This window comes from Salmo salar, chromosome ssa13 (assembly GCF_905237065.1).
Source record: "Salmo salar chromosome ssa13, Ssal_v3.1, whole genome shotgun sequence".
Classification (NCBI taxonomy): Eukaryota; Metazoa; Chordata; class Actinopteri; order Salmoniformes; family Salmonidae; genus Salmo; species Salmo salar.
In genome coordinates, this window is record NC_059454.1 from 86538880 (window position 1) to 86549317 (window position 10438).

A 10438-nucleotide genomic window follows, 5' to 3' on the forward strand; every position below is an offset into this window, starting at 1 on the left:
GATCGCAGTTTTGAAACTGCAGTAATTGCAGTCGACTGTATTATTTGGGACGCAGTAATTGCAGAATAACTGCAGTTATATTGCACTGTAACTGTGGTTACACTGCAAAGTTACTGCAGTAAAAAAACGGTGTTCTTTTGGACGCAGTATTTGCAACATACTGCAGTTATACAGAGATGTTTATATAATTGACGAGATGTTCATGTCTCCGCCCTAACAATGGGAGTCGTTGTCCCAAATGCGGGAAGGCAGGCGACAAGTTTAGGTCCAAAATAAGCCAATTGAAACGCATTGGGCTTATTTTGGACAGATTTTGGCGAGAGTGAAACCTAACCATAATCCTAGCCACAATCATGATTTTAACGACAATTCTGACTTCGTGGCTGTTCTAACTAGTGGAAACCATTTGGATCTTGTCATAAAGGAAGTGAGCGTAGAATGAATACGGAAACCGATAGTAATCATTACGTATAAGAAAAATAATGGCAGCCGCTGAAAGCACTAGCTTGTCACCAAGTCAGGCAGAAGAACCGCCTAAACTATCTGATTTATTAGATCGGGGATGGAAACTATATGAGGAGGTGGACACCACAAATGATCCCATCGCAGCTACCCATATCCAGGTTAAAATCAAGCGTGGGATAACGCAACTGGAAGAGGCAACGCGGATGGTTGCCCAGCTCGACTTGTTCAGGTAGCTAACGTTAGCAAACTAACTATAGATCGCTATCTACTCAAGTTATGATGATTAGCCAGATACCCAGGTAGCTAGTTACTATCGTGTATTGGGCATGATTATATATCAAATAGTACAGCCAACTAGATAACGAACAGATTCCACCTTAGAGTTGCTTGACAGTTTGCCAGCTAGATACTTTTGATGGGCTAGGATAAATTGTAAACAATCTAGTTAGCTAGCTAACGTTCACTATGGCAATGCAAATGAAGCGTTCATGTTCATTCTTGTTCATTCTTCATGTTTTTTTTTTTTTAGCCGAAATGAAGATTTGGAGGAGGTAGCAACCACAGATCTGAAGTATCTGATGTTGCCTGTCCTCCTGGGGGCTCTTACTATGAAGCAAGTGAACCTGGCAAAACGACTAGAGCAAGTTCAGATAGCTAGATGTTACTTTTTGGACTTCTTGAAAAGATGTAAGGAGTATAACATATCAAAGTTTGAACTACCCAAAACCAATGAAAACTCTGCTGGCACACTGGAAGAAGAACCTGCAAATGGGCCCCCCAAACCTCCGGACTTGATTGCAATGGCGACAGTAAGAGCGGCAAAGATAGAAAGGTATCAGAAACATCTGCTTTTCAATTACAATGATTTTGACAATCGGAACACGCATTGTTTTGATTAAGCACTGCACAAGTAATATTTAGGCCTATGCTTTAAGGTCTAGTACCTGTCACGCGCCTCTTAAAATATGTTATGTCTTTCAGCTATTTAACAACTTAAACATCTCTCTTGTTTATTTTATAATGGCAATTCATCTGCACCCAAATTGGTCTGATGACTCTTATTTATTGTGCTATACTCTGCAGATACACCCAGAGGAAGGACACTGAGGCCAAGCTATCAGAGATCAAGGCAGCAGTGGACAGTGGGCAGGCAGATGATGAGATAGTTAGAGACTTCTACCTCCTCAACTTGAGGAAATGGATTGCTGTATCCCTGGAGGAGATTGAGAGCATTGATCAGGAAATGGAGATTTTGACCAGGATGGATGTTCTAAAACAGGTACATGGATTTGAAGATGTAACTAATCTCATTCACCAATGACTAATTGAAAGAGTGAAATTCTGATGCTCTTTATATTTTCCATGTGCAGAGTTCAGCAGAGCCATCACAATCTAAAAGGCCTCCCATGAAACCCTTCATTCTCACCAAAGATGCTGTTCAGGCCAGGTAGGCACCTGCTCAAACTTATCATTTATTTTCTCATTCTGCACATTTTTATGTAAAATGTTTTGCCGGTTTCCTACTCACAAAATAAGTACTCTGTTCAATCTCCCTTATGAAAATTACATAGCTACTTGCTTATTATATGACATGAAGTAAATAGTTGAATAATGTATCAAAATGTGTAATTTTTAATTTCAGAGTGTTTGGGGCTGGCTATCCTAGCCTGCCTACTATGTCCGTGGATGACTGGTATGAGCAGCACAGGAAGAAAAATGCCCTGCCAGACCAGGGGATCCCTCGCAGCACTGGTAGGGGTAAAAGAGATGTTCATAATTATTTTCTATTTACAGTTAACTGTATGTACATACATTGTTTTGGGGAAAACTCAAACTGTCATGATCCATGTTTTTTTCCACCCTTTCTCATTCACCAAATACAATTTGTCCCCCATTCAGAGGATGTTGATGCAGAAGAGCGAGAGCAAGAAGAGAAAGAGAAGCGGGTTGAAAATGATGACGAGGAGGCCTTGCAGAAAGCTAGAGACTGGGACAACTGGAAGGATACACATCGGAGAGGCTATGGGAACCGTAAAAACATGGGCTGACAACCCTCAAACACAGCAACAGTGCCAACCTGGTCTGCAGTATTCATCTGCTCTTATTCCCTCTTAAATACATTTTAACAAGTTGCCAGTGTATATGGAAAGATGGCCTTGAAGAAAAGGGAGGTTTATACAATCCCAGACAGAAACTGTTCATAAGTGTCTGTTTATGGTCTCTTTTTCTTCTGATGCTGCAAATCACAGTTTTCATTGTGGCCATATCAGACGAACATTATTAAGTGGCAGCCATTAATATGATCTGCAGGCTCTATGCAAATACACAACTAAGCATTGACACCAAGGCCCAGTCTCTGTCGAGACAGCGCAGTGCTGTGCTTAAGAAGATTAGTAACTGAATTTGATTATATTGTTTAACAGCTGCTCCCAAACAGAGTAATATTTCCTTAGAGTATCCAGCAACACTTAAACTGTTGACTTGTGAAATGCCCTAAAAAGGTGGTGGTAACACTACAGGTACAACAAATTGATTGAATTTTGTCATCCATACTTCATCTGATTGGTTATGTTAGCTCATGTGCTTATACCTGGAAGATGTGCATCGCAAGAAACCCCAATATTGAAAGATGTTTCCTCTGATCGATGTCCATTGTGAAACTGAATAATGGTTTGCTATGCAGGTATGATGTTATGTAGCTACTCACTTTTCATCTTGTTTTGCTTTTTGTTAAAGAACTGTGTTTGTGAAAGCCAATTTGCTCTTCTCAAAAGTATGGCTGACTCATATTTATTTTCCACCTCTTACAAATGTACAGTTTGAACAGGCACTGGTTTTGACAGACTTGGTGGATTCCTTTGTCAGACTTGATAACTCTTGGTCTATTTTCTCCACAATAGCAGGAAATGTAACAAGAAATGATTTGAGTGTTTTGTACTTACTTTTTCCCCGTTGTTTCTTAAAGAAGTTGCTAGTGCATTGAAAATATGGATATGGTCCAGAATAAATATGATACAGTAAGCTGCTATGGTCAAGCAAATTGTTATTGGCACATCGATATACACACATACACAAAATGTGCATTCATCAAAATCCTATATTGAACATGACTACTATTGCTCCCATCTAACTTGATGTCGTTTGGTGAAAGCATAAATTGTGATCTGAAAATGTATTTGTTTCCCAGCCAATTAAATGAATGTATTGCACATCCTTACTAAACGTTTATTTTATTTTATACCCATTGGACCACTGCTAAAGTGAAAGGATGCCCAGTAGACCACCTCAATTGTGGGTCACCTAGTTCTCGCTTCATGTGTCTTTGTGATACTTGGCCTCAGTCAGTGTGTCATCAGTGGGCCTAGCTCCCTCTAGAGATGAGATGTTGATCTGTCTGAGGCTTGTTTAAGATTATTTAAAATGATCTCTCCAAAGTATCCCTCAGAACTTTACTAGAATTGTCAGTTTCATTTTTGACAGCAGGTGGGTATACAAGGAAAGGTTAGAATGTCTTTGAAAATACCACACACACTGACGCACACACACACACAAAAAATTATGAACAAACAAGCATTTATTTCTCTACTGTTATCTGTAAGACTTACTCCCTCTGCATGTGGTTAGACTTTCTTTGTTTGGGTTTTGTACTTTTTACTCCGTATTGTGTCAAAACCGGCCTTCACTTCCCTTGCAGTACAGTGCACAATAGATAGGGCAGGCTTCTTTGTGTCCACACAGATTCTTTCCTTTGCTGAGGGTAGGCGGAAACTGAGGCGCTTGATCTGAATTCTAAAGGGGCTTGTTGGATCTAATAAAAGCAGCTATTGTATGTAAATTATTCACACAAGAGCATATGACTCCGACTGTGCAGGGCAGTGGCTAGTGTGAGAGAAATCATTAGCAATGCAAACTCATGGTGTTCTGGTTCACAGATTCACTAATGGGAAGAAATCCATCTGTACTGATGGTAACTCAATTGTTTCTGGGCGTGTTTGTGCACTACTTCTACTGAAGGTAATTTCATGAATTTAATAATTTGTTACAGCTATGAAATCTAAATTAAGAATACACATAATTTTTTTGTCATGATTTACATGTTTGTGATTAGGTTTCATGTTAAAGGGGATGAGATCTCTCCCTGGTCATCTTTCTGCCTAGTCAAACAAACATTTGTACTGATGATCTGGAAATGTTTATTTAGGATTAATACTAATAAACTAAAAGTATCCTTATAAAAGTGTAATTGATGTATTAACATAATTTAAAAGCACCAGTTGTGTTGTATTTCATTCTTCTTCACTCATTCCTCTACATAGATAGCCTATTGTATGCGGCTTAGATAACAATAGCTGTGCTTTCCAGTGACAGCCATAATAGGTTGCTTGTGAAATATCTTAGAGAATCAGGGGTGCACACTGTAAGAATAAAGAAAACATGCTAATCTTAAATAATAACTATACTTCAAATCAAATGTATTTATATAGCCCTTCGTACATCAGCTGATATCTCAAAGTGCTGTACAGAGGATTTATTGTGGAATTCTTAATTTAGCCATTCAATTTGCGATCTCATGCTCAAGAATCGTATTCCTTTAATCTTCTCTTACCATATCACCTAATTTCTCGTTTTATCAGGAAAAATCTGTCATGAACGTTTTTTAAATCCTGAAATATGTTTTTTCATTTATATCTTGATTTGACTGAGTTAAAGTGAAATAATCCTGAACCATGTTGTCTGTAGACTCTTTTGGCATTGGCTTATCATAGTCTTTGTTGTGACTTCACATATTATAGAACATTACATAAAAGTCCCCAATATGACCCCACTCTGTGGTCAGTCTGGCTGGGGGAGGGGCATAGATATACCATGCAGGCTGGTGCCAGTGTCAACATGGCACACTGGTCACATTGGGGCAGATACTCCCTTGCCAGTGACTTCGGGAAAATGGTCACCTGATGTGTAGTGCCAGACCAAAGGCTTGCGCTCTTAAGCCGCCCACCAAAGTCAGGGCATGTAGAGAGGTTTGGTTCTCTACTGGCCGCACATCAATGTCCACGCTACACCAGCGGGTCAACGTTGTCCTCCACCCTGGGTGCTGCCTATGCCTCTTACACCTCCTGATGAGCTTGGTAACCTCCACCTCTCCAAGTCTCTTCTACTGCCATGGCAGGAATGACTCAAACAATGGAATTCAATAGATCTGAATTATAACAAGATGGAGAGACCAGTGCTGGTCAGACAGTGGTGTTGACTGGTGAAGCGGGTTATGTGAAATCTGTGTTTTTAGTAACAAACCGTGCAATTAGTATTTGTATACAGAAATCTTGTGGAAATATCTTACGTATATAGGGCTATTTTCCTATGCAAAATGATCAACAATTTATCAACATTATTGACTTCAAAGCTTTCTACAATTAAATCATTTTAATGGCGTCCTTGTTTTTCAGACCTGGAATCGAAAATGAACTGGGCGTCCTTTTATGCCGTCATCAGCGGTGTAAACAGACACTCCACGGGCATCGGTCGCATCTGGCTCTCTGTCCTTTTCATCTTCCGTATCCTGGTCCTGGTGGTTGCAGCAGAGAGTGTGTGGGGTGACGAGAAGTCCGGCTTCACCTGTAATACCCAGCAGCCCGGCTGCAACAGCGTCTGTTATGACCACTTCTTCCCCATCTCACATATCCGTCTGTGGGCCCTGCAGCTCATTCTGGTGTCCACCCCAGCCCTGCTGGTGGCCATGCATGTGGCCCACCGCCGACACATCGACAAAAAACTCTACAAGCTGTCTGGCCGGGCCAACCCCAAGGACCTGGAGCAGATCAAGACCCAGAAGATGAAGATCGCAGGTGCCCTTTGGTGGACATACATCATCAGCCTCTTCTTCCGCATCATCTTTGAGGTGACCTTCATGTATCTCTTCTACATTATCTACCCTGGCTATAAGATGATCCGGCTGGTCAAGTGTGACTCGTACCCCTGCCCCAACACAGTGGACTGCTTTGTGTCCAGGCCCACAGAGAAGACCGTCTTCACTGTGTTCATGCTGGCTGTGTCAGGGATCTGCATCCTGCTCAACATCGCAGAGGTGGTCTTCCTAGTGGGAAAGGCCTGTAGTAGGCACTTAAGCAATGCTGGAGACTCAACCATGGGAGCATGGATCACCCAAAAGCTCTGCTCCTACTAGAACAAGCTAAATGGACCAACACTGTGTAACTGTAATTGGGCACATATGTTCAAAGCTCAAAGTAATGGCCTTAACAACATTAATTAATAAGGTGTTCACACTTTTTCTATACTTGTTGAAATGACGCTTCAAATAGATATGACTCAAAGGACAATTTCAGTTTGGATATAGAACAAGCTCCAGAAGAGGAGACTGAAGAAAAGTATGGTAAACTGATTTATTAACAGTCCCTTACCTTGTAACGTCTCAAATTTAGCTGAATTCAATATGCAGTCACCTTCGATATGCTCTGCAAGATTCAAGCAACTAAACCGACTCATCATCCATTCTGTATTATGATTCATAAATCGTTTTCAATTCCTGATAGACATTTTAATCACTGATAATGTGGTATCATTAGGACAAAGAATTGGTACCCCTGGTTTATTATAAATAGTAACCCAAGAAAACTGTCCAAGTGATGAATTTAACCAACATTTGGTGGTTGTGGTGGAGTATTACTAATAACTATGAGGCTATTCCAAAGCACTACTAATAACTACCTCACTTTCATAGTGAAATATCAAGTGCTTCAAGACATCCACATAGTGTTTTGAATGCTATGAATGAGACTGATTATGCAAGTGTATAGAGTAAAATAGAATAGTGAATGAGAAAATGTGCTTAGTTGAAGTTACAATGAAAGAACCAAATGATTAATTTTCATGTCTATCTCATTATTTTTCTTACTAAATACTGCATTGCTGCTTTAAAACTATTGTGTGTGTGAGAGAAAGGATAATATATGATTAGAATTTGTGGTACTGTAAAGTTTTTACTTCACATGTAATGGAGTACATGTACATTTAATCCGTACATGTAAGGGATTACAAAAACGGTACCTGTAATCCGTTACATTACCAGCAAAAGTATTGTAATCAGATTACAGATACTTTTGAAAAACTAGATGATTAAATTAAATTCAGAAAGGAGATTTGACGAAAAAAAATCTTTGACACTTCTCTGTTTTCTCAATGACATTCAAATCAGCATTGAAAAAAGGCGCAAATGTAAATTTGTTCCACCTGAGCGAGTCTGGCTTGAAGTCAGATACCGCTATGATGACAAACCAAATGGGTTTGATGGATCGCTGGAAAAGAGCAGGAATAGGCTTTTGTAGGCTACAGTCCAAGCTATGTCTTCCAATGGTGCAACTGCTGTCGGCATCCAAAGATTATCTAACTTGAATAAACACTTGGAGGTAAGGATGACAGCAATGGTGTAGTCTACTGCGATACGGATATCACAAATTATTGTTATCTGCATAGCGCATTGATGTGAATCACACCGCTGCTCTCTTATTTAGCTATTTTTGTTTTACGGATTGTGGTTGTTGTGGATGGCTGTTCGCAAATCTAAATGTGTATCTGAACCCAATAATGGTTGAATTCAAGAAGTTTAAGCTGCCTATCAATCATTGTTTTTGAAACCAGTGGACAGCCAGTGAAAAATGCGCTCTTGCAACAGCTGCACAGTGCGGATCCCAGCCTATGGAATAAAAATTGGGCTTTATTTTTTAACCTTTAATTAACTGGGCAAGTTCAATGACTGTCTACGAACAGTGGGTTAACTGCCTTAGCTTCCCAGATGGGTTTCCCTGTGGCTCAGTTGGTAGAGCATGGTGTGCGCAACGCCAGGGTTGTGAGTTCGATTCCCACGGGGGGCCAGTACAAAAAAAAAAAGCATGAAATGTATGTATTCGCCACTGTAAGTCGCTCTGGGCGTCTGCTTAATGACTAAAATGTAAATGTTATTCAGGGCCAGAACGACAGATTTTTACCTTCTCATCTCGAGAATTCGATCTTGCAACCTTTCGGTTACTAGTCCAGCGCTCTAACCACTAGGCTTTGCTGCCGCCGGCCGCTTTGGTCAAAGAAATTCATGCTTATAAAAATGTTTTATCCATAGACCTAATGGGCACATGTTCAAACTCACAAACTTTTGATTGACTTAAATGGCCAGTCTGTACTTGGATTTATAAATTATATATATCCATTGATTCTTGAAGAATATAACTTATAAAGGCCTCATGAGTTTAGTTCAACTGTCACACTCCATGTGAACCAAAAATATAACCTTGTTTTTCTCCAATGTTTGTAAACATTGTAAATGTAAACAAATACTTTATAGCCTCATAACATGGTTAAAACAATAATTTGATATCATGGATGGTCAGTCCTTGCATCCATAGCTGTCTATTAATCTGAGCATGGTTACATTTCTCCAGGTCCATCCCTCATCTTTTTGCCATAACTGAGGCGGGATGACCATTTGGTTATTGTTTCATCTGTGGATTTGCACTTTGAACAGCTGCATATTATCAATATATCAAAGTGTCACCAACAAAAAATGTAACAATAGGCCAATAGCAAATGCAGCATTTGGCATTCATTTTTCACATGTAAATAGCACTTTTCAGTAGTGCTCAAAGCATGCCATTCCATGAGCGCAGCATTTATTTTTCACCTCGAATCAATGAGCCCAATCAGTCCTCCATGACAACAAAGTCATAAACAACAGAGTAGGGCTGGCTAATAAGTCCTTAGTTTTGGGGTCATGATCAGGTAAAACAATTTGGCTAAACTATACTTCCATATTTCCAAGTCCTATTCTTGAAGATCAAGGTTTATAACATTTATTGGAATGACTGGAATTCTGATAGACTTTGGTTTTTAATGTAAAGATATAATTTAATCGTATTATTATATGTATTAGAAAGCGATGGGTTAGAAGAAGCCTACATAACCAACCCATAAAGTAAAATGTAACATCCATATATGGCCAGCTATGTAAACTTTAACATTGATTTATCCTGCAAAAGATGTCGTTCAATTGGTAACATACATTTTTGTTACCTTCTAATGCCGCTTAAGGGGAAAGTAATCTAAAAGTAACTGAATGTAATCTGATTACGTTACTGAGTTTGGGTAATCCAAAAGTTACGTTACTGATTACAATTTTGGACAGGGAACTAGTAACTGTAACAGATTACATTTAGAAAGTAACCTACCCAACCCTGATAGTATTTTAGTTCCTGTTTTGTTGTATACCATGCCTTGTTATGTTGAATGTCTTGCACATATTTGTATTACTGTAGCTAATATAATTAGACATTCCTAATAAAACACTTGAGTTATATTATGTGCAATAGCCACATGGAAATATTAACGAGCTAGTAGTACACACAGCTATTATGAGTGTATTCTGAATGCTTTATGTGTGTTGTCTTGAGTTACAAGGTGAAGTCGCTACAAAGTCTTTATGTGATACTTCAGAAAGCCACTGGAGAGCAGCACAAACATATAAAACTAACCACAACATCAGGTACTAAGGGTGTTTAGATTATCTGCTGTTATGATCATTTGACAGTGCCATTGAGTAAGAATTGGAAAGAGAAAAATCCAATCCATAGATTTTATTGATTGAAACACAATCAAAGAATGAAGTCTTGTGAAGCTTTTTAAAGTCAGAGGTACTGTAATGCTGCAGTTCTTGTGAGCTGTCAGACCACCTGTGAGGAAATGTCAGGAAGCTTCAGCAATTAAAACCTTAGACTGGCTGGGTAGAGTGCATGGTCCCAGGTTATCAATAGCGTAGCCTTGTGAGGGGTCAGTCTCTGAGGCTAAGAAATATTCACCCTGGGGACAGCTGGACCTAACAGGGGCAAGTGTGAGGGCATTTCTCTTTTTCTGGAGCACGTCAATAGAGACCATATATAGAGAGTCTATCAGATGTGAGGTCTGACTGAGA

The 10438-nt window shown here is 39.5% G+C and overlaps 2 protein-coding genes across 4 annotated transcripts; both read left to right on the forward strand.

Moving 5' to 3' along the window:
• Window positions 1-228: 228 nt before the first annotated feature.
• On the forward strand, window positions 229-3486 carry igbp1 (immunoglobulin (CD79A) binding protein 1). 2 transcript variants are annotated; one of them, XM_014137499.2, is made up of 6 exons: window positions 229-694; window positions 995-1297; window positions 1549-1744; window positions 1836-1912; window positions 2108-2223; window positions 2365-3486. In XM_014137499.2, exons 1-6 carry the CDS (start codon window positions 483-485, stop codon window positions 2511-2513), a joined length of 1053 nt encoding a protein of 350 aa, XP_013992974.1. In that variant the 5' UTR covers window positions 229-482; the 3' UTR covers window positions 2514-3486. The 2 variants fall into 2 exon arrangements, with proteins under 2 accessions (XP_013992974.1, XP_013992975.1); XM_014137500.2 differs by having other exon boundaries at window positions 232-694; window positions 2108-2217.
• A 461-nt stretch (window positions 3487-3947) lies between these two features.
• Window positions 3948-9219, forward strand: LOC106567776 (gap junction beta-1 protein). Of its 2 annotated transcripts, none has more exons than XM_014137501.2 (2): window positions 3948-4479; window positions 5913-9219. In XM_014137501.2, exon 2 carries the CDS (start codon window positions 5927-5929, stop codon window positions 6647-6649), a length of 723 nt encoding a protein of 240 aa, XP_013992976.1. In that variant the 5' UTR covers window positions 3948-4479; window positions 5913-5926; the 3' UTR covers window positions 6650-9219. The 2 variants fall into 2 exon arrangements, with proteins under 2 accessions (XP_013992976.1, XP_045548283.1); XM_045692327.1 differs by lacking the exon at window positions 3948-4479 and adding an exon at window positions 5388-5594.
• Window positions 9220-10438: the final 1219 nt, after the last annotated feature.